This window comes from Phyllostomus hastatus, unplaced genomic scaffold (genome assembly GCF_019186645.2).
Source record: "Phyllostomus hastatus isolate PE091 unplaced genomic scaffold, TTU_PhHast_1.1 phas_contig_283, whole genome shotgun sequence".
Classification (NCBI taxonomy): Eukaryota; Metazoa; Chordata; class Mammalia; order Chiroptera; family Phyllostomidae; genus Phyllostomus; species Phyllostomus hastatus.
The window spans coordinates 11,650,852-11,674,453 of record NW_025333833.1 but is presented as its reverse complement, the minus strand read 5'-3'; the positions used below and the strand labels follow the sequence as shown (position 1 = coordinate 11,674,453).

The following is a 23,602-nucleotide window of genomic DNA, read 5'->3' as shown; positions in this document are numbered from 1 at the left end:
ACTAGTGGACAGAGGCTTGTTTTCCAAGTAATATGTTTAAAGGCAGTATCATTTACTAAGGTCAAATAAAAGGTGACCTTGGAGGATCAACTTTTGGTTTTACATTTGCAAGCTCACTGAACTGGGAGACACTAGGGAGCTGGAAGCGAGAGGCGGGGGCAGTAAAGTGTGGTCAGAGGCGAGTGCTGGGGAAGGGCTGGGTGCAGCGGAGCCGAGCACACGCCGGAGCGAGCTGCAAGGGGAACAGGGCCGAGCAGTTAACCACCAGGCCGATCTACCAACAGAGCACAGCCAAGCCAGGAGGAGCCCTGTGGGGGAGAAAGGACGGGCGCTGGTGTGGGGACGGGGAGTCCCACGATGACAGACACATTAAGAGTGGGCGACGCTGCTGCAGAAAGCCTTCTAGATGCTTCCATTGTCCCTGTTGGGGGATTCTTAGAGCAGTATATATGCGGAAGAACTTCTGGTGGAAACTGAGGGAAATCAGAGACCGAGATCACCACTCACTCCTTCCTTCCAGTGGCCCGAGGGAGAGAAAAGAGGGAATATCCAAGAGTGAGGTGTGACTGTCCCCACGTCCGTCCGGTGTCCTGGGAGATGGTGTGGCGGCGAAGGGGGCGGGGAAAAAATGCACAAGGACAAGTGACTCTTCCTTCAGCCACAGAGAAGGGGCCACGACTGTGTCGTAAACTGGAGGGAACCACATACGTATCGACAGTAAGAGTCTCCCAGGGAACTTGTGAGAGGAAACCGCCAGCACAGAACCACCCAGGTGAGGGCAAAATGAAGAGCTCCCCTTCCGGGACAGTAGCCTGTTAGTAGAAAACACCTCCCTTTGGGGAGATCGAGTCTGGGCTCCCCCTCACCCAGGCCTTCCGCTCCCCAAAGGGCAAACCTCCCTTGGAGAGGCCGGGGAACCCCCACAGGCCACAGAGCCCACAACTCTCGTCCACACATCAAGCCTGGAACCTATTCTACATCAGGACAAAGGTCCTGAGAAATGTGACCCCAGAACTTAATTCTTACGGCCAGAGAGGGGTGAGAAATCCAACATGTTCACTTGAACAGTCAGATATTACGCTTTTATCCAGACTGGATAATGCATTCCTGTATATTTTCATCTTCGGAACAGGTGGTTTGAGATGCAAATGAAGCACTAAGTGTCAGAGCGTTTCCTAGCAGTGGCTATTCTGCAAACGTTACCATGGCACCAATTCAACAGTGTTCTCAGAAGCGGCCACACCTCAGCAAGGTCTTTCTAACTCAGGGCAGCAAAGTTCAAGCAAAGCGACAGACGCCAACCGTGGAGAAGCCCTGCACCCACAGCAGGAGGTGACTCTGTGCGGTACAGCTGCCGTCTGAGGCTCCTGGAAACGGGGAACTTAGGGAGGGAGAAAAAGAACATGGACCGTCTCCGAGAGCACCTGCAGCGGGAGCCAAGCCTGGAGACGAGATGACGGTAATTGTAACTGCTAACATTTGTTTTTAGCTTCGAACAGATTGTGCGCAGATTGGGAAGGGCTAACTCCACTCTCTCCTTACTCCAGTGCCCACTGTGCTTTACCGGCACTCGCTAAACCGTCGCTGGGTGAAAAGAAAGCAGATTGCTCTCCCAGGGTTGCTGCTGCCCGGGGCTGCTCCCAGCCGGAGGAGGACGGAGCTGGGTCCTGCAGGTCTCCACCTCTCACTGCCAGTACACCCGCTCTTAGAGGGCAAGACGCATTCCCTCGGCACCAACCGAGCAGAAGGAAGGGGACTAGGTGACAGGGACGCAGGAGTCTGGGCCAACCCCGCCCGGGGCTAACCAGGGCGTGTCTCTGCCTGATTAGAGGACAAGGAAAGGACAGACACCACAAGTTAGCAGCGCAGGGCGGTCCGTGACCAGTGGCTAACTGACGAATGAACCACAAATTCCATCCGAGTTCCGAGGGGGCAGCAGCTCTTCCCCGTGTGGTCCATCCGAGGAGGGAGCTCAAACAACGGGCCGTAGGGAGAGCCACCGCTGGCTGGCACTGAACAGCCACCTGCGAGATGAGACTCCAGAGCTCCCTCCAGTGGGCATGAAGGCCAGTAGCCCTCAGATCCTCCTTAAAGACAACAATGATGCACCATCCGTGGCTAAAACAGCCACAGGAGAGGAAGAAGACAAAAGAAGGAGTGCATGGGAGAGCGGTTGGGAGTCTCCATTCCGCCCTTATCTCGAAAGAAGCAAAGAGCTCCTCTTCCCCAGATGGCAAACCTGGGACCGCTGTATAGGGTTAACTCCACCCCCCCCCCAACACCCCGCCAAAAAGGTAGAAAAGGGCCTCTCGGTCCTGCTTTCATAACATTTTGGCCAAACCAATCTGTAAATGTTCTGTGGGTGAACCGAAACTGTAATCTGAGCACAAACCTGGATGTCAGGGGTGGCACCCAAAGGTGGGCCACCGCCAGGGCTGGGCAGTCAGAAGAGAGTGAGGCTCTGGGCTGGGTTTCAGGGGGGTTGGTGTTCAGAGAGACCCAGTGCCGTGAGGAAGACTGAGCGGGCAGCGGGTGCCAGGAGAAACCCACGCTCAGGATGAAGCAGGAGATGGTGTCAGGCCCCAGGTCCTCGGTCCGTGGCGGCCGAGGGTTACCCAGAAAGAGCCCAGGGCCCCAGGAAACGCTGTGTGAGGTCTAGGGAGCCTCAGGGCAGGAATTCACGGCCCCAGGAAAATACAATGCCGCTTCGGAGGAGACTGGGGCCACCCCCTTCCTCTGGACTAGGCTGACAGGACAGAGGTTAGGAGAAATCCGGGATGTGATGGGTGTGCGACGCCCGGAGTCCCTGCAGAGATAACAGCCATCACGATAGTGGTGCCGCAAGTCAAGCCACATTCCATCTACAGCGGGACTGAGGTCCTGAAATACTTTCTGTCCGGGGCAGGGCCACGGAAGGAGCCGTGCGGGTTTCTGCCCGGAGACCAAACGCAGCAGCGGCAGCCGAGGTGCCCTGGGCTGAGGCGGCCGACAGTAGCTGATCACAGCGTTCCCGCACCAGAGGCTGGAGCAAACACCTCGGAAATTACAAGTGAGATTCTGAAAAGTGAAAAATGTCCTTTGCTGCAATGGTCCCTTTATCTCTTTCCGATTTTCTGCTTTATCTGTTTTGTTACCCAGACAGAATGTTCAATGTAAAAAATGAAATCATGGGTATTAGAAGAAAATATAGGGAATACTTAACTCCCCTTGGAGGGGAAAGTCCTTCCTCAAGGCATTAGTGAAAAAAACAAATCGTAAGGATAAATATCAGATGACATAAAAATGAAAAATGCAGTGCAATTAAAGTGCCACCAGCGCCACAAAAAGGCTCCGTACCCCCGGTAAGATGCGTGCGACAAGCGTGCAGCCGGGACTCCTGACACGGGGACAGTGCGTGTGAATCAGTAAGGAGACCCTCAGACAGGTGAAAGGTAAGGGATCAAATACACGTCACGGAGGAATAAGAACTACAGGCCAGTAAGCATGCGGACAGGTGTTCGGCCTCACTGGGAGCTGAAAGGGGACAGCTCAGACCCACAGAGATGCTCCAGTCCTCAAGGCGGCCAGGGGGGCTGTGGACCGCCGTGGGGGAGGGTGAGATGGAGCCGGTCCCCCTTCCCAGGAAGCGGTGTGAGAACGTCCGATCGAATTATGGGGCTTCTTGTGGTCCACATGAAGGACAAGAATCAGAGAGATGGACGATGTCTTTAAAGACACATTCGTCCAAGTGGTGTTCACAGTAACAAGACCCAAGAACCTGAGTGCTGTTGTTAGGTAATACAACACTAATTAGCCTTTACTGGTGTGGGGTTTTTGAAGAACTGCAATGCCATGGGAAAATGCTCACGACACATTACTAAGTAAAAAAGCGCAGTATAAACACGACCTTATTTACGTTACGCAAAACACACACACAGCAAAAACACCAGAGGGAACAGGCCTGTGCGTGGCAGTGGAAGTGTGAACTGACACAAATCGGCGTGAGTTGGCTTTTTCCTTTATGTGTATCATTAAAAATTCTTCAGGGAACATGTGCCTCTTGTATAGTAAAAAGTATTGTAAAATATTTTTGAACTACATGATAATGCCCTAGGGGTTGTTGCTTGGGAACAATGATGACTGAAGGAATATTTTTAAAAGAGAAAAAATTACTTAGAGACGTCAACTCTGGTTTTTAACATCCCAGAAACTGTCTGAAACATCCTGAAGAACTGTATTTGCTTTAAGGAGAGTAAAGTTTCCAAAACGCTCTCACAAGACCCACCCGCTGGAAATAAAACTCTCAGATGTGGAGGAATGAGCATCCACGCCCCAGAGAATGCTCACCTGGCACTGTGTTTTATTGTACTTTTTCCATTACCATTTATTGTACTTTCTCCATCACCCTCACACCCTCTCCCCCCTGCATCCCCACCCCACCCGACATCACCACGAACCCATCGCTCTGCGGCCTCAGAACCCGCGACGCGAGGAAGGTGTACTACGTACGCCTTTTTCCTCTTCCTCCTCCTCCTCCCCAGGAGTCTCAACAAAGACGAATCTGAGCTTTCTAAGCAATGGATATATATTATTATCTTTCAGACTCAAAGATGTTACCATGGTTATCACACTACCTGCTTTAAAGAAAAATATGACTCAGTAAAGTAATGCACTGTCTTCAGTTTCTCCCGCACTGGTTTTACATATAATTTCTCTTCCTCGTTTAGGATTGCGGCTCGAAGACAACGGAACGAGCCATGGAGCCGTTATTTGAGGAGTACCTAGCAAATCGCGGAACAATAGTAAAACCTTATTACTGGCTAAGCTTCTCTCTAGATTGCTCCAATTGTCCTTACCATATTCGGACAGGGGAGGAAGCGCGAGTTCCCTACACAGAGTTCTATCAGATTTTTGGATTCCCTTATGGGCCAACACATCCTCAAACCAAGCACCTCACGTTTTACGAGCTGAAAACTTCCAGCGGGAGCCTGGTGCAAAGGGGGCACGCCAGCAGTTGCACCGCGAACAACACTCACCCAGAATCAATGCTGTTTGAGACGCACGGGTACCTGGACGCGGCCATCAACAGCAACGACGGCATCAGGCACATCGTTCTGTACTCCAGCAGCTCCCCGTGCAACGAGGCTGACCACTGCTGTGTCAGCAAAATGTACAACTTCCTGACCGCGTATCCAGACGTCACTCTGAGTGTTTACTTCTCTCGGCTCTATCACACCGACACTGATTTTCCGGCCTCGGCGTGGAACCGTGAAGCTCTCCGGAGCCTGGCGAGTCTGTGGCCGAAGGTCACTCTGAGCCCAATCAGCGGTGGGATCTGGCACTTTCTCCTCGACAACTTTGTGAGCGGTGTTTTCGGATCCACTGTCTTCCAGCCCATTCTAACGGGGAGAGCGCTGGCTGACAGGCACAATGCGTATGAAATCGGCGCCATAACAGGGGTGAAACCTTATTTCACCGATGTTCTTTCCCAGGCAAGAGAGGACCAGAACGTGACCGCTCAGGCGGCTGCAGAGAACTACATCTTCCCCAGTGTCTTTCCTGGACAGTCTCTTCCAGTGACAAGTGCACAGCCACAGCCCAGCCTGACACCAGACCTCAGGGTCCCCGTTGTCTTTGTGCTGGTGCCTTTCCGAGACCTACCCCCCCTCCATGCTGGTCACAACCCGTACAAGCCCAGGAACGTCGTCAGGCACTTGAACACGCCCCAGGTGCCATTCCGAGAAACCAAGGACCTCAGGAGGCCGGCCACCGCGACGTCAGTAGAGACAGCGGAACTCACAGAACAGTCTGCAAGCAATGAGGCAGACGGAAAGAAGAAGAAAAGCAAAGGGAAAATATAACATCGACATTCCGACACCATAAGACCAAACAAATTACCAGAGGACTTACACGGTAGCCAACAAAAATCTGGAAACTTTCTCTCCCAGGTGTGAGCCAAGGTGGCGATGAACTGATACACCCAAGGCAAAACCTGGATTATTCACCATCTCAACTGTCATAAAGCTACACTATTTTAGACCTCATCCAAAACGTTTCCATAAGCAACTTAATATCTTTCCTTTATTTTGAAAGTGGCAGGATCAAAGGGAGCCATTAGTACCTTGCCAATATTTTGGTGTGAAAAAGACAATGTCACCACTCTGGTCTGCTCATGTCATCTTTCCATTAAAAAGGCCTGTGGACTAAATGGCTTCCTAAATGGGTTTCAGCATAAAAATTTACTGTAAACTTGGAAAACAGCCTGAAGTTACTGGCATTGAGTGCTGTTTGCAAAAGCAAGTCAGTGATTTTCCATTAACTGTTCATTGTGGACAGAAGATTTTAGGCAGCCCATTTTTTCCTAAAGTGGTTCGAAATAGCTTCGTGTGGGGAAAAAGCTCTTCTGCTAATTGAGCAGATACAGCTACGAAAATCGATGTTTGAAATGCAGCCACCTGCTCGGCGTGATCTCTCCCAGCCCAGGCCTCTCCCGCCTGAGCGGACGGCGGTGGCAGCGAGCGTGGCACATGCGACTCTCCGGAGGCTCCTTCCGTCTCGTGGCGCCGGAGAGACCCAAGCCACTCTCACTGGCTCTCAAGTCTCCTCCCCTGCCTTCCTGTGGCCCTGGCTCATCCGCAACATTGTAAGTTCCTGTGGGTCCGGTACTGTCTCCTTTCCTTAGTTTCCCTTTAGGATCTAGCACAATATCTGGGCAAAATACGGGTGGCAAGGCTGTGAATCTACATCTCGAAACTACCAGTCACTGCTCCTCGCCATTCTTCTCCATTCTAGCCAGGTGGCCACGTAGCTGTCCTGCCGTGGACACATTTTTTGGTGGTTGTTAGCATCTGCTCTTCCTTCTTCTGAGATGGCCCCCAGTGCATACTGGTAATTAATTTGTTTTACTTCCTTTTTTCTGAGCACTTTTTTTTCCCACCAAGGCATACCTATACCTTCTCTTAAAGCCTTGTTCCAAACACACTTCCTAGAAAGTGCCCTTTGACTAACCCTCTGAGCCTGTACATTACACCACTTCATTTGTGTTTCATTCACACTTGCTGCCTCGCTTTCTTCTTAAAAGAAAAGAAAAATGTTTAAAGTGGAAATTTCTATTGATTACAAGTCAATAAAAATGTTAAAAGAAACTTCTATTGTTAACCTGAGACTTCTGTAAAATTATTGGAACTGTATTTTGGGTATACAGTGATTATTATTTAAAGAGGTACTTGTGAAGTTTATGAAATCACAAAATCACATCTACGATTTGGGATATACAAGTCAAAAGGAATCCAATGTGGCCAGTTGGGCATCTCTGATCACTGTAAGAGCAGATCCAGGTGGGTGACTTGGATAAGGTGTCAGCAGGTCTGGGAAGCTTGGGAGCCAGCGCTAAAGCTTCTTGCCAGACGGGTGGTGACACCCCAGCGGGGAGGACCCGCCTACCTTGTGGGCTCCTCAAAAGAAAAAAGTAGACGCAATTAGTTGCCATGAAACCTATCTCCAAAGTCGTCAAGAAGACCACAAAACCAATCTGGCTACAAAGGATCCAGATCGGACATAGGCTGAAATGTGTGATGAATTTGTATTTCAAATGTGACCCTGGATACCAATGGTATATAACAAAAGGAGAGGTGTTGCCAGAACCATAGAAAAGTGCTTCGGGCAGTTAAATTCTTGTACTGGGAACTTCACACTGGGACTAGGAAGAAGAGTGTTACTGACAGGTCATGACCCTAGGCCAATGCAGTCAAGGCTTAGACAGCAGACTAGGAGAGAGCAGAAAGGCAGATGGCCCCAGGTAAGTACCGCTGCCTGACCTGAAAGGCAAGGCACATGCAAGATCATCTTGAAGGTTCCTTTGAGCTCTATCTGCTTAAATCAGCACTCAGAGCAGTGGTTCCAGGGAGTGAGCTATTACAATCAACAACAGAATCTTCTGACTCACCTCACACAGGTTCTTGGTTGAGTCAGGCTGAGCCAGGGATCTAGGGAAGAGTAGAAGTTGGAATGCTCCACCTCGCTTCAGCAAACTGGAAGTGGTGATCTAGAAGAATTACCACTGTTGCCACGTGTATGGAAATTCCAGTAAAGAAAATATAAGCCAATAAATGAAAGCAGCTGGCGGGTTTGGCGATCTAAAAAAGGCAGGGAGGTATATCCCAAGAAACTGATGAGGGTGGGGGATGGGAACATCACCTTCATCAGTCTACCATGGTCCAGGTTTAGATTCTCAGCTTTGTGAGTTCAACGACTACTTAGTCAATACAGAGGGAGTGGGTTTATTGACCAGGAGCAGACCTGGGTTAACAGAGCTCCCAAGACTGGTGTGTAAAAGCAGAAAGCTGATGCAACTGACTTCCAGCGAGGCTCACAACTGGCTGTGCACCCAGATAGTCCAGTTGTCCAGCCGACCAGCAATGCCGTGTGGATAAAACACATGAGAAGCCAAACTAGAGTCAGAAGTGTCCTTTACGCGTTAGAGGAGCTCATTACGTGATTCAGGTGTTTAGTGCTAGCAGACTCTGCTTACCCAGGATGGACATCTGCCACTTGAAATTCAATGGCGTGATATACACAAGGGCACCTGTCCCCTGGACAGGGTTTAGGAGGCCCAAGGGTGTTTCATCAAGCTGTACTTCAGTTCTGCTGGCCTCTCTTTAAACTGTTGTCACAGTTTTTTTATTCCTTTTTGATTCGTAGTTTTATGACTCTTTTTTGATTCATAGTACATACAAACCAAAATGTTTAACTCACAAAATGAGACGTTATTCATCTTATTTCCAAGTAAGGAAAGCTACATGGTAACCTATACTAATTAGAAATAATATTACTACCTAACATTTACTGAGACCTACATGCCAAGTACTTTTCTAAGTACTTTTACTATAAAAGTACTGGTATTTCTAAGTACTTGTATTTCTAAGTACATGTATTAACTCACTTAATCCTCGCAATCATCCTATTAGGTAAGTATTTCAAATATGAACTGGATATCAGTGGTGGATATCAGTGGTATATTGGAAAGAGAGAAGCGTTGCCAGAACTATAGGAAAGAAAAGCATCCGAGCAGCTACATTTTTGCACTGGTCGGTTAAGACTGGGGCTAGGACGAAGAATGTAGGCGGGTCATGAGTCCAGGCCAATACGGCCACTCCTTAAATGAGAGGCTGTTAAGAAAGCATACAGATACATGGTCCCAGGCAAGCAGTCTCTGTTTACTCCTCTGAAAAACAAGGGGCATGAGCACATCCTCTTTAAGGTTCCTTTCAGCTCTGTTTGCGTGCATCGGAGCAGGAAGTCCACGAAGTGGACTGAAGCACAAGCTTCAGAATCTGACAGTCCTAATTCCGTATCCTCTGCTACTTGCCAGTGAGTATCATTGGCTGAGGTACCCAATCTCTCTGAGCCTTAACGTTCTCATCTGTGAAATGGGAACACTAATTCCCAAGCCGTAGAGCTACTCCAAGCATTAAATAATGTAAGTATAGTAAAGAGCTTATTAACCAAGTGTCTAACAAACAATAAACACTCATCAAGTGGTTGCTATTATTGAAAAAAATATTAATAGGATGATAGATAGTAGAAAAGGATAGGAATTGCGAAATCGCTAAAATTCTATCAAAACTATAAGTCTGAGATGAGTATTTTCTGTAACAAGTAAAAGTATATTTGTAGAATTTGCAACAATCAGGTTAGGAGGAGAAAAAATGTTGATTTTAATATTTTGCTTAATAGTCAATAGTGGCAATGAAAAAAGACATATGTCCATGGTAATGGAAGAAACTAAAATAATTGTAAGAGTATATATTTTTTTGCAACTTCTTGCCAATAAGTTGAAAATCTAGATGAAATGCATAATTCCCTAGGAAAATATAAATTCTAAAATTGATTCAAAAAGAGAAAGAAAACCAAGCAAATCAATAACTACAAAAGATAAGTAGGCCCAAAGATCTGCTTTTAAGAATATTAGCAAGCCTAGATATTTTGTAAGCACAGTCTATAATTTTCAAAGAAAAAATACCATGGCAACTTAGTATTATTCAAAATATTCCAGAGCATAGAGGTAAAAAAAGGTGGAGATCTTCTCAATTCATCTTACAAAGCTAGACTAACAATAATAGCAAAACCAGATAAAGACAGCACAAAGAAATAAAATTATGAACCAATCTGATTTATAGATTCTGAAATCATATAAACAAAATAAACACTAATCAATTCTAGCAAGCTATTCAAATACTAACCAAATAGAGTTTATTCTAGCAATGTGAGAATGGTTCAGTGCAGAAAAATTTATAAATATAATTCATTACATTCATAAATTAAAGAATAAAAAACTACATGATTTTTATCATTAGCTCCCCACAAAAAAGCATTTGATAATTTCAGCCATCATGCCTAGAGCTCATAAAGCAAGAGAAAACATAAGCTGGTCAAATACCAAAAACATTTCCATTAAAATAGAAACAAAGAAGAGAAGTATACTATCACCCAATTTTTAACAGTGTTTTGACAGCCTAGCTAATGCAACAAGACAAGAAAATTAAATGTGATATTAATATTGGAGAAATGTAAGTTATCATCTCAAAAATTATGTTTGTATACTCTGACAAGAAATGTAACCTTAAAACAACTGTTAGCATTAATAACAGACCCCAGAATGTAAAAGAATGTGGACTAAATACATGTTTAAATCCAAAGCTTCTGTTTATATTATCATAAACAGGTAAAAAATTATAGAAATATAGTCCCATTCACAAAAATGTTTAACACACAGGGTTTATTCTTTCATTCTTTCATTTAGCACTAAAATTTTTTCCCAAGAGTACAAATTTAAATTTTTAGTCTTTGAAGTACTAATACATAAAGAAATAAAGGTCTTATTGTAAAATAGTTGATCCTATTATTCTTCTTCAATGTGTGATCATAACATTATGTAAGGCTAAAATTAATCACAAAGAAAAACCCAAGTTTTGAAGGTGGTGGTTTCAACACAGTTCATTTGGATATTAAGTAAAAACATTTTACCATAATACAGTCTGTGGGTAACATGCTAACAACTCTCTTTCTATTGTAGTAATTACATTTCTAGAGAACAATAAAATTAAATCATCATGACCAGAACTGAAATGTATTTTATATTTATAACACATAATACTGAGCTCACTGCCATTTCAGAAAATAATCCTGCCCCAGTGCAAGACCCAAGGTCTCGGTTTGTGAAGTATTTAGTGACAGGTCTGGGGAGAAGCAGCACACTGGAAGTAGAGTACTTGGCCTAAAACACAGGAAAGGAAAAACCTATTACAGGGTAGCTTTATCAAAACCCTTTCTGACTAAAAGATCCCTTGCTCTTTGCATTCCCACAGAAGACAAGAAGCTACCCCATCATGCAGCATTAACCTCAAGAAAGTTCAAACCCAGTTGTACTTTAGTAGTGAATCAAATCAGGTTATTTGCACAATGAATCAAAAGTGTTAAAACCTTACGGATCCTTTATTTCAGGGATAAGCATTTCTTTGGAAAATTAAAACAGGGAGAATAATATTACCTCAAATGAATGGAGTACCATGGTTAACATTAGCTAGTCACATGGTCCCAGTAATCCTCCCAATCATCCTAGTTGTAACTTGCAAGAAAGTGGAATAATACGTATTTTCTAATTGAAACATAATTAAGGACAGGTCTCTTCATGTACAGAAATGTTTTATCGAATTTACTGGCATGACACTGGTTAACAGGATCTCATAGGTGTCAGTCAAGCACGTGTGTCTGCGGTACTAGATCTGCATGCTGCACTGGGCACCCACCACCTACAACCAAACCACCTCCCCTAACACTTCAGAGAGGTAATGAATGAGTTCATCAAAAAATACGCAGTCTCTACATGAGTCCAAAATTATTTTGGCAGGTTATTAGTTCATTAAATAGAAATGTTGAGTTACCTACTATGTACAAGGTACTTATGGTAAGACAATAATACTGCATTGGAAAATCATGTTTTGGGCATTATTACACCTCAAACGTAACGTGCATTGTGTGGCTGAGAATTAATTCCTTGTAGGTAACACACTGAACATACAGAGCAAAATTCTGAGCAATCAAAAGCAATTATACCCTTGAGCAGCTCAATTTTTTTAAAATTTCCCTCAGTATTCCCTGAAGTTGACTTCTACTCAGGGATCCTTTCTCAGTTCTGAAATGAGACAATAAAGGAATTCCCTCAGTAAGACCTAATACAAAAGAAGAGGAATGTAAGAGAAGGGATGAATTAGCTCTTGAATCCTTGTTTCCATTTGCTTTCAATAGTGCTTCTAATGTTCAATTTTCTCTTCAAAAGAAAATTTGATTTAGAAGAACAAAATGTACAATCCTCTGTAATATCCAAACAAGTATATTGTTTAGTTCTTACTAAAGTTAGCAAAAAAAACTGAAACAAAAAATATATTTTAAAATCTTTAGTCTAAGTTATATAATGCCATTCACCATAGTAATGATCTGATACTTTGGTATAAGAGTTTTTAAAATAAAGACTACCAACAGGTAGAAAATTTTCCTTTGCTGCCTTAAGATGGTCCTTGGAGAAGTTTTTACCAGCATGTTTATTCATAACTTAAATGTTAATTTAAAGAAATGTCCCCTGGCTGGCATAGCTCAGTGGATTGAGCGCGGGCTGCAAACCAAAGTGTCGCAGGTTCGATTCCCAGTCAGGGCACATGCCTGGGTTGCAGGCCACGGCCCCCAGCAACTGCACATTGATGTTTCTCTCTCTCTCTTTCCCCCTCCCTTCCCTCTCTAAAAATAAATAAATAAAATCTTTTAAAATTTTTTAAAAAAGAAATGTCACTTCATCACCTAAATGATACACCTTTTAGAAGGGTAACTTAATTAGGAAAAGAAAAATGCCATATTGCTTCTTTCTCCCAAGAAAACAAAGATGAATTCCTGAAGGTTCTCTCTCACTGTCTCTCTGTCTCTCTCTGTTTTTGCCTCTCATCTCTGTCTCTCTTTCTATATGTATCTATACATACATACATGTATGTATGTATGTATGCATATATGTCCCACAAATATTTGATTTTGAGATCTTTTTTCCCTCTTTTTACTGGTTCATTATTGTCAATGTGTTTCTCAAACTGTCATGCCTTTCCCACTGTATTCACTCACCAAGGAATAATTGAGTACCTGAATGGATTGAGTACCTTCCAGACCCAAAAGGAAGATACAAAAGAAATATAAGACAGCCTCGAACTCCAGAATCTTCCCTTCTCTTCCAGGGGACAAGGTAAAACACAATACAGCACGAAGTAATTCATATGATTAGTGCCAAAATCAATGTCCAGGTAGCATGCATTGCACATTTGTGTCGAATTTTAAAGCTTCAAAACACTACCTGTGTCTAGTGCTCAGAACAACCTTGTCGAGTACACATTATTAACCCCACTTTAGCAGTGAGGAACCTGAGATCCAGAATTGGAAGTGGCATGCCTCAGCCAAATAGACTGAGTGGAAGAGTCCAAACTCAAGCCAGGATTTACTGATTACAAGCCCAGTGCCGTCTTCAATAACAGCACAGGAAACCAAGAATGGGAATACTGAAGAGGGCAACCGCCGGCCTTCTGCTAGAGGTGGAATTAAACCAGACCTCATAGGATATCAGGAAAACATAAAGCCGTCTGAGTGTCCAGCCAAATGTCCAAGTTCATCTTATTCTGAAAATATTTTACTTCAGTGTTATACTCACAGCACAACTGCCATTTCTTTCGTTATAGTGCCTTTCCCTCTTCACTAAGAGCTATGCTCTCAGAAATGGGGATATCAAATAAAATAAAAAGCTGGCCTGGAGGGATCACATAAATCTTAAATCACAAATATCAATCTTAAGGGCCTGGTGTCCACTAATTCTCACACATTTTGCTTCCTCTCAGCAGCGGAGAACGTAACTCGCCCCTACTGTAGCTTCTCTGGCACTCTTGCCCCAAATAACCACTTGTTTAATATGTCAGCGACGACCCTACCCCAAATCCCACAGGATCACCCCAATTTTGTCCTCCGACCCGGCCTCTGCCCAGACACCTCCCCCTCCCTCCCGATGGATGTGATACCTAGTTCGGGCTCTGCAGGTGCCGTCGCGGTGCTGTCACACAGCACTGACAGATAAGATGCGACCTTTCGATTCTGTCCTTGGGGATCTCCCGCTGGCCGCGCTGTGTCGTTCCAACCCCTGGAAAGGGGCTCCCGGCTCGGGCACGCAGCCACGAGCAGAACGCCTTCCGAAGCAATGTCTCCGACAAGTGGAACGATGCTGGGCGCCCGGCAGTGCATCACTCCACCCCATACTCCTGCCAACTGCAGGGGACTTGGTCCGACAACCAGTCCATCCCACCTCACACGCAAGCCCGGCCCAGCCGGACCTTACGCAGGACCCCGATGACAGGTCGTTGGGAGCGGCAGTGAAAGCAAAAACCAAGGCCAACCGCCTCCAGTGTCCATCGCAACCAACCTAAGACCCCGGAGACTGGACCGCAGAGAAGCGTTTCTATGGAAACCCCCAGGGGTCACGTGGCTAAGCCGGACGACCAATTGCCTTTTACCGCGGCCGGCTACCGCGCTTTGTGCCCTCCCCTGCCCCGCCCCCGCCTCCTTTGCTCCGCCCCGCCCCTTTCCTGCAGAGAGTCTGCGCCTGCGCACTGCGTCCAGCGCGCTCCCCCGGGAGCGCTAGGGCGGCGTGGGAGGCTTGTACACTGCAAGCACCTCAGGAGGAAGGACTGTGGCCAGCGCGCAGGCCCAGAACCGCCCGAGCCGGGGCTGCCGGCGACGCCCCAGAGCGGAAGAGGGAAGTGAAGGCACCAAGCTTCGGGTTCCTGCCGGGCTGTGCTCGCTGAGCGAGAAGCAGCACCAAAAGGAGGCCTTTGCCGCCGCTCCGGATCGGGGATGTCGAAAAACACGGTGTCGTCGGCCCGGTTCCGGAAGGTGGACGTGGATGAGTACGACGAGAACAAGTTCGTGGACGAGGAAGATGGGGGCGACGGGCAGGCCGGGCCCGACGAGGGCGAGGTGGACTCCTGCCTGCGGCAATATCCTTGCATTCCCCTGCGTCCCCACCCTGCCAGACCTGGCCCTCCCCGCAGGACCCCGCGCCTGCAGGGTGTGAGGGGGCGGGCCCCTCCCGGGGGGCTGGCGCGGAGCTGCCTGCGGGGGGCCGGCGGCTTCAACCTGTGTCTTTGGGGTCCCCCGTTCCGAGGTGACAGGGCTGATTCTCACTGGGGCGCCCCGAGACCCCAGGGGCCCGCCCTCGGGTACCACCTCTGCCAGCGCACCTTCCACGCCCCGCGATTCCTCAGGTTGCGCCTGGAGTCCTGCCTCCCGGACACTGGCTCTGCCGGCCGCGCCCCGGCGGCGCTGGGAAGGCACCTGGGCTGATCGGGACTGATGCGGGCGCTGAAGTTTTCGTCCCTGAACGCTGTTTACTGGGGGCACATCAGCTCCAGGAATTTCTGTCGGGCAGGAATGGGCATCTTTCTTTAGTGAGTGTGTGTTTGTTGTGATGGTTTTGTTTTGGTAGCCTTAGGACAGTTTGTTCTTTGCCAGGAGAGATGGGGTGGTTTGCTGAGTGAGGCTCTATCCTTTCAGCCTGGGGCTTTTTAAGGTGTTTGACTTGCAGTTGGACAGAATTTGTTAACCAGGGAAAGGGCGTGAGTACAAAACTGCCCAAACTCCGAGAAGGAAGCTTGTGGGCTTTACCTGCTGAGCTAGGGAGGCTAGAAAGAAGACAGTGCAAGTGGAGAGTCCCTGGAAATAGTTCAATAAACCCCAAAGAATAAGATAGAAAAAGATTAGCCATTTGTACGAAGCAGAACCATTTTTATAAGTCTGAAATCATTACCATTTTAGTTAAAATGTGACTGCCAGTTCCTGGGTTTTGTTTTTGCATACTTGAATATTCATAACTGAACATTAGCATGAGATCTTTTTTAGAAAAATGTAAATGTTGCAATAAGCAAAGCTGTAGTTTTAGATTCTCAATTACTGAATCCACTCATTTCTAATTATTCTTGAGTGTATTCGTAAGGAAGGCTTTGTAGACTCTCCTCATCAATGTCCTATTAAATTATAATGAGGAAATAGATGAGTGACAATATTTGGTAGGAGCTATATTTGGTCTTAAAGGCACCTAAAATACACCCTTAAACATTTACCAACATACAGATGTTTCTTTGATTCCCACAACTTTCATAATCTGCTGTTGCTATTTTGAATTATTTAACTACTTCAATGTTTGAGGTCTTAAAAACGAGCCAGTGTACAAAAGCCCTGCTTCTCTAGAAGTTTATTAAACCCTGAAAATAACAGCTTACCACCAGCCATAGGGGGTTTTTTTGCTTCAGGAAGTAAGTGCTGAACATTATTCTTGTCCAAAAACACTCTTTGTGATGGAGGAATGATGTTCGTGAAGCTAACTTATTCTAGATGATACGAGACGGCTCTCCGGTGGTGCTGCTGGACCCACAGAGTGGGTCTGCTTGCACAGATACTGTCTCTTCGACTCTGGTGACGAGCAGGAAAGACAAACGCTAGCCAGGCCCTACAGATGGAGGAACAAGCGAGCTTTGTGTGGTTTTCCTTTTAGGGGAATGGCTGTACATTCTGACAGTCTGATTGGCCTTCCGTGTTTCATACATGCCAAGCCGCTGGTGCTTTCAAAGGGAAACTAAATTGAGTAGGTATGGCCTAAGATGGTTTGAATAATCTTTATGAAGTACAAGAAAAAATATCCAAAACAGAAAGTTAAGTTGTCCCCTAAGAGTCATAGAGTTACATGTTTTATAATGCCTCTTTTCATCAGTATTGAGAGGTTACTAATGTACTGTGCATCATTCAGATTAGTAAGCTACTAGCATTTCAATTCATATAGAATATAATTGTAGCAAAAATTTGATCTTTTATTTTTCCAGTTAGAAGCACATAAAAAAACATGCTTTGGTTGAGGGTAGGCTCTTTCATTTTGGGTCCTAAAAATTCTGATACATATTTTAGAAGGGTTTTTTTGTAATAAATATCCATTAATAATGTTTCCATATGTGTCTTACTAGAAAATGAGATGTTAGCAAGGTGTTCATTTGATCATTAGAACCAAGGAGGGAAATGGTCTTTATTCTTAAAAAAAATAATAATAGAATGTTCTTTTTTGTGTTTAGTATTTTATCTTTGGTTGACATACTGGAAACCAACATGTTGAATTTTCCAATACTGAACATAGTGACCACAGTGACGTTTCTTTCTGTGCATAAAGTCAAGTCTTAGGAATCAGTGGTTCCCGGTAGTTACAGTGCTTTCCCGAGGGCTGCCCTTTGCTGCTTCCCCCTTAACCTCCATCACAGGAAACATGACCGCCGCCCTACAGGCAGCGCTGAAAAACCCCCCCATCAACACAAAGAGTCAGGCGGTGAAGGTGAGTCCCAGACAACAACCAGTCTCCATTGATATCATAGCGTTCTCACCCAAACCCTCTGTGGTGCTACCTGGCCGGCAAGTATTTGAACTGTTTGCTTTCCTATCAGTGTTTTTTTTTTAACAGGGAATTTTATAACCTGCTTTTTCAATTGTAGAGCAGTGTACATGAACATCTTTCCTTGGCCAAAAGTTCATTTCTATAACATCTTTCTTTAATGGCTGCATATAGATACACTGCAGTTCATGTATAAACTAATCTCCTTTTGTCATAAACAGCACTGAAATGAACAATTTTTGGTAAATTACTCATTTCCTTTGCATAAATCCCTAGAAGTGAACCACTGGATTTTAGAATGCACATTTTTAAGGCTTTTGATACAAGTGGTATTGCCAAATTGCCCTTCTGAAAAGCTGTGTGAGTTACCTTCCCTGGAACAGCTTTTCACTGATTCCAAAGAACCTATTTACTTCGGCATTTTCTTGTTTCAGAAGCAGCCTAGAGCACTGGCCCCACTCCCCATGGCTATCCATACACCCTGGGAGCCCCAGGATCTCCTTAGCTGAATAGTAGTAATGACTGGGTTAAGTGCACAATAATTATCTAGGCTCTATAATTTATAAGAGGAAAAATTTCTTGGTTTTTAAAAGTCGTGAGAACCATCGTTAACATTTTCATTGTACCACCTTCTGCTTTTGTATGAGTGGTTTTTAATCACAGGGTTGAGGGGCGCGGTTTAGCTCTGGAGTGGGGGATACCTTCTCAATTGGTCATGCACAGTCTTCAGACTGAAGGTGACGGTAGTAGGTAGAAACACTCTGTAAAGTCCTGGCCAGTATTTATGCTGGAAGTATTACTTTCTCTTGAGTAGAAGGGGAAATGAATTATTGAAAGGGTAAATTTAGTGTTCTCTTTGCTTGGCTTAATGAGTAAAAAATAACTTTACTGTTAGAATAGTGTTTTATCAAAAAAAAAGATCATTATAAATGAAGGTCACTATATCTTAACATCCCATTGTCTCTTGACTATAGACATGAAACTTTAAGTTTTATTAAGTTATTTCAGAAGGATAGTTCAAAGAACAGTTTTCAAAATCTGGATTTAATCAATTGGTAAATGATCACATCTGTCTGTAAGCAAATCCTTTCAGCTCTACCTTCAAATATGTCGAGGACCTGTCCACTTTTGTCCACCTCCTCTGCTACCGTGGTAGTCAGATCCAGCCTGTGGCACTGCAGTAACTTCCTAACTGGTCTCCCTGCTTCTGCCTTGTCCCCGGCACCACCGCCCCCCAGCCCCGCTGATCCTCGACACGCAGCCACGTGACCCTGCGCAGGTGTAAAGCAGGTTATGTCACTGTTCTTGTCAAATCTTCCAACGCCATAAGGCCGAAGTCCCCGCAGCAGCCTGCGGGGCTCCCACGCTCCCACAGCCTGTCTCCCCACTGCCGCTCCCACTGTCTCTCCGGCTCTTCCCCCAGAACTGTGCGCCAGCCACCTCGGGCCTGTGTGCCCGCTCTTGAACACACAAACAGCCCTTGCTCCTTCCTCTCTCTGAAGGACTTTCCTCGGCATCCCCAAGGTCTCCTGTTTCGTGTCCTTTGGGTCTTTACTCCTCCTCAGTGTGGCCTTTGCAAAACTCGAACCCCGCCCCCCCCCCCCCCCATCTCAATGTTCTGTCATTGGTTCACCCTCAGGACCGGGCAGGCAGCATCGTGCTGAAGGTGCTCATCTCCTTTAAAGCCAACGACATTGAGAAGGCAGTGCAGTCCTTGGACAAGAACGGCGTGGACCTCCTGATGAAGTACATCTACAAGGGCTTCGAGAGCCCCTCTGACAACAGCAGCGCCGTGCTGCTGCAGTGGCACGAAAAGGTGAGCTGTGGGCTGCAGGTCTGTGCAACCGGCCCTTTGCAGTCGAGCAGTACAAAGATGACGCCTCTTACGTAACCATTTTGACTGCTCGGTTAACATCTTTGTTATTACAAATAAATGCATGAAAATGAAAGTTGCAGTTATGCTTACTAGCCTTGGTCTTGAGATTGTGATTGGCAGCATTTTAATTTAATGATTATGGTTTAGTGAATATAATCTTGAATTTGGAACTAAATCAAATCTTTGAAAAGAAAAGAAATAATAGAGGTCAAGAATTCATTAACAGTGACCGAGGGTAAAAACAGCCCAAGCACCCAGAGATAGATGAGCAGATAAGCAAAATGTACATACATACAGTGGAACAAAATAGAAATTGTTTCATCTGAAAAAGGAAGTTCCGATATATGCTACCGCATGAATGAATCTGAAAACATTATGCAAAATGAAATAAGCCAGATACAATGAGACAAGTACTGTGTGATCCCCCTTGTGTGGAATATTTAGGATAGGCCAATTCATAAAGACAGAGTGTAGGTCAGAGGTTACCAGGGGGAGGGGAGAGAGAGAATAGTTAATAGCACCGAGTTTCTGTTTGGGTGACTGGAAACAGGTAGCAGTGATGTCCGTACCATATTGTGAATATAATTAGTGCCACTGAATTTTAAGAATGAACATGTACGAATGGTTAAAAGTGGCATGCTTTGTGTTATAGGTATATTTTCTAACATCTTACAATTCCCAAAACTCAGTTTTTCGGAAGCTGTTGTCTGTGTGTCTGAGTGAAAATACACGCGTGTAAGATAAACACACTGTTTAGCCTCGGCCAGGCCACTTTCTCCCTCACACACTATCAAACAAAAGCGCCAGTATTTATGGGTAGGGCAACCCACACTCCCATTTCCCCGAGTTTAGACCTAGTTGTTTCGGCGTCATTGCGAACAGTTCCCTGTGGCCCTGTGCACCCGTGTGCAGGATGATTTCTGTGGCCATCCTGCTCGTGGAACACTCTCCGTTTGCGGGGCCCTGCGCTATTGTGTTTCAGTTAATCCGCACAGCAGCTCTCCGAGGTGTGTAAACCTCCTCATCCTCCTCAGTTTACAGAAGGAGAGCCAGCGTTAGAACCTACGTGACCTAGTTCCCACCTGGCCTCAGGATCCCGGCCAACACCGGGAGGGGGAGCTGATGCTGTTCCTGATGGTGGGTGGGGAGATCGAGGCACAGGTCTGCTCTTCATTTCTTTCTAACGTCAGCCACCAGTTCTTCGCCAGTCTTACCTCCTAAGTGCTTCTCAGTTGTCCCCCCAGATCCATCTTCAGTGCAATGGAGGGGGGCAGCATCTTTCCTGGTCTGTGTGTCACTTCCCAGACTGGCCCCCCAGCTACCGGTCTCACCTCGCTCAGGTCCGTTCTCTGCCCAGTCACCACAATGCCCCTGAGAACCCAGGGCCACCCCTGGGCTGAATCACCGGAAGAATAAAGTCCAGCCCCGCAAGTCCAGCCTCACGTTCCGTGTCATTCTCCTCCTGCTCCAGCCAGCCCTGCCTTTTCCCGGAACGCACCGCACTGCTTTGCACTGCTGCACCTTGCTCTTCTCTCCGCCCATGTGCCTCCTTACCCTGTATGTCAGTCTGTCACCTGCTCACCCACTTAATGTATCCTTTTCTCCAGGCAGCCTTACCTGACCATTCCACCTTTCTCTCTACCCTCAAGCTAGGTATGTGCCTTCCTTGGTGCTTTTATAGCCCCCAAAGCATAGCTCTGTCACTTCATACGGTGTGGTGTGGTATGGGGTGGTGTGGTATACTTTAGTGATGTGTGTGTGTATGTATGTATGTATGTGTGTGTGTGCATCTTCCCAGTAGACCAGACGGTGCTGTACATACTTTTGCACCCCCGGCATCTAGCACAGTACCCAGTGCACAAAGGTATTCAGTAGGTGTTCTTTGAACACAAGGTAACTATAGCTTCAAATTTCTACTTAATCATGACTTCCAGTTTTTCACAGTAAAGTGAAAGTTCTGAAGGTCTTAGCTATTCAATAATAACGTTTAGCTTGGGAGAAAAAAATCAGACAGAGACTGGCTGACTCAATAGGACTCAGGTTGGTTTTTCCCAGTTTGGCTTCCTCCTGACTGCTGAGAGTAAGAGCAGAATCCGCGCCCTACATGTGTGTGTGACCCCTGATTAAGGCCAGAGCATTACGCCCTGGACCTTTGAGAACAGCATGCTGTATGGTATTAGTGTCTCACCGGGAGGTAAGCGCACGGGTCAGGAGCTCCAAAGGTTTCGTTTATCGCTCTCCCCCAGTGCCAGGCACAGCGCCTGGTGCATAAGAGGTGCTTGGGAACTATTTATGAAAAATACTGAGTTCAAAAACCAGTAACTGAGCACAACCCTTTTTAAGAAAAATGTTTTCATTGGTATGAGAATTGGTTCTTTGCAATCCCGTCAACATCTGCCTTTGGTCTGCTTCCAGGCGCTCGCCGCGGGAGGAGTGGGGTCCATCGTCCGCGTGCTGACCGCCAGGAAAACCGTGTAGTCCAGCGGGAACTGGATCGCTCCTGCGGGTGTGGGAGTTGCTGGTACAAAGACCAAAACAACCAAATGCCACCGCGGCCCTGTGGGCAGCATCTGTCTCTCTCAGCTTTGCCTTCTCGCTTCCTCTCTCATGTCTATAAAGAAGAAAATTCCATGTCCGTTTTCCTTCCATGAAACTCGGGATGCTCTAGAGGGAATTTTTCAGCAGGAGTGCCTCATGCTCTCCAAGCTCTTTCAGTGATATGTATACCAGTGTGTATAGAGCCTAATCCACATTCAACTTTAATTGTGCAATTTTTAACCCCTGTTGGCTGGTGGTTTCTTGTTTTTCTGTTTTTTTGTGTGTGTTTTGGTTTTGTTTTTGACTAATAGTGATCAATTTGATGAGAATTTGATGCCAATTTCCTAACTCATGGCTAGCCAGGAAATGATTCTTATGAAAAATATGTTCGAGAGACTGGCAGTTCTTAACATTGCAAAACTGGACCTTACTTCCCTTATTTAAGCAAAATGTGTCTCTGGAACCAGTGGCAGGCGAAGGCCACTACCAGGCTCCCGCGGTGTCCCCGCCTGCCTCCAGTTTAAGTCTGCTGCTTCCTCTCGGCATCCAACGATCATGGCCTCTCGATTCCTTTGTGGTCACCAGGGTCCAGAGCAAGGGGTCTTGCTCTACACAAATGTGTCTATTAAATACCAGAGCCTGTTGGGTGTGAGCATAAAACTTTTGTCCCGATAGCATGGCCCTGTCTGGGAAGGCTACTCCACGTCAGAAAGGACATGGACACTGTGATGCAGCTCAAACTCTGGGCGGCCTCTGAATGAAACGCTCTTTTCCTTAGAATTCAAGTGGCTGCCTTAGACGTTAGGAGGTGTCTCACATGCCCTGTAAATGTCTTCAGTGTCCTTTGGGGTCATTGGGATCTCAAAAGATTTGGCTCAGACCCAAACACACATCCTGTATTTTCGCTCAGTGTTTTTTAAGAGAAGAAAATGCCACACAGCAAAAAGTGTTTACTTTGTTGTGGACCAACCAAATCGGTTCTCAGAAAAACGACCGGTGCTTACAGAGTCGTTCTCCAGTAGCTCCAAAACAGACGCCCGAGCGCGCGCGACCGTGCGACCGGGAGGGAACCCAGCCTGTGTTTAGCGTCTACATGGACCACCAGTTTCACAATCACCGGCTCACTCGAAAACTGGTGCGGAAATCCTATAAACTCTTGGCTGTTTTTGATACCTGCCTTTTGTTTTGTAAAAGTGATAAAGTTCCAAAAATAAAATGTCAGTGTTGAATAATTTATTTTTCTAGCCCTTACTTTAGTGCTCGTTGAACATGTAGTTATCGAAGAGGAAAGATTTCCTCTTTCGCCACCAGGTTACTGCACTCTCTGACGAGAGCTAGTCCAGTGCGGCCAGCGTCTAAAACCACCTTATTCAACCCTCAGAGGGTAGAGAAGCGGGGAGGCTCAGGAGTGACGCCGGAGCCCTTTGGAGCGATACCATCGCGCCCCCTGGTGCCAGGTGACAGGACACCCCCACTGTCACTGCCCAGAGACCTAGACCAGGATGCGCAGAGTAGCCCAGCAGACACTGCCACCTCACTTCCAGCTTCTACACTCGTCCTGACACCGCTGATCTGCTTTCCTCCCCGGCTCGCAGCCGCCCCTCTGCTTTCCCTCGGCGCCTGACTCCTGCCTTCAAGCTTTGGAACCCCACAGGCGGCTTGGAGGGCGCCAAGTGAAGACTCACTAAGCAGTAGGTGTTAGA

At 46.3% G+C, this 23,602-nt stretch overlaps 3 protein-coding genes across 5 annotated transcripts in view; 2 read left to right on the top strand and 1 right to left on the bottom strand.

The window, feature by feature from the left end:
• RGL1 (ral guanine nucleotide dissociation stimulator like 1) overlaps positions 1-14,475 on the bottom strand; it is a 215,887-nt gene extending 201,412 nt beyond the window's left edge. For both annotated transcript variants that reach the window (XM_045838522.1, XM_045838523.1), the window contains exon 1: positions 14,082-14,475. The gene's annotated coding sequence lies outside the window, so the exon portion shown is untranslated. The remainder of the gene's footprint in view (positions 1-14,081) is intronic.
• On the top strand, positions 1,302-7,094 carry APOBEC4 (apolipoprotein B mRNA editing enzyme catalytic polypeptide like 4). Of its 2 annotated transcripts, XM_045838527.1 has the most exons (3): positions 1,302-1,459; positions 2,906-3,049; positions 4,707-7,094. In XM_045838527.1, exon 3 carries the CDS (start codon positions 4,737-4,739, stop codon positions 5,838-5,840), a length of 1,104 nt encoding a protein of 367 aa, XP_045694483.1. In that variant the 5' UTR covers positions 1,302-1,459; positions 2,906-3,049; positions 4,707-4,736; the 3' UTR covers positions 5,841-7,094. The 2 variants fall into 2 exon arrangements, with proteins under 2 accessions (XP_045694483.1, XP_045694482.1); XM_045838526.1 differs by lacking the exon at positions 2,906-3,049.
• Positions 14,476-14,780: 305 nt separating the features above from the next.
• ARPC5 (actin related protein 2/3 complex subunit 5) lies at positions 14,781-23,135 on the top strand. The gene is made up of 4 exons (XM_045838746.1): positions 14,781-15,053; positions 17,356-17,428; positions 19,125-19,301; positions 21,777-23,135. Exons 1-4 carry the CDS (start codon positions 14,911-14,913, stop codon positions 21,837-21,839), a joined length of 456 nt encoding a protein of 151 aa, XP_045694702.1. The 5' UTR covers positions 14,781-14,910; the 3' UTR covers positions 21,840-23,135.
• The last annotated feature ends 467 nt before the right edge of the window (positions 23,136-23,602 follow it).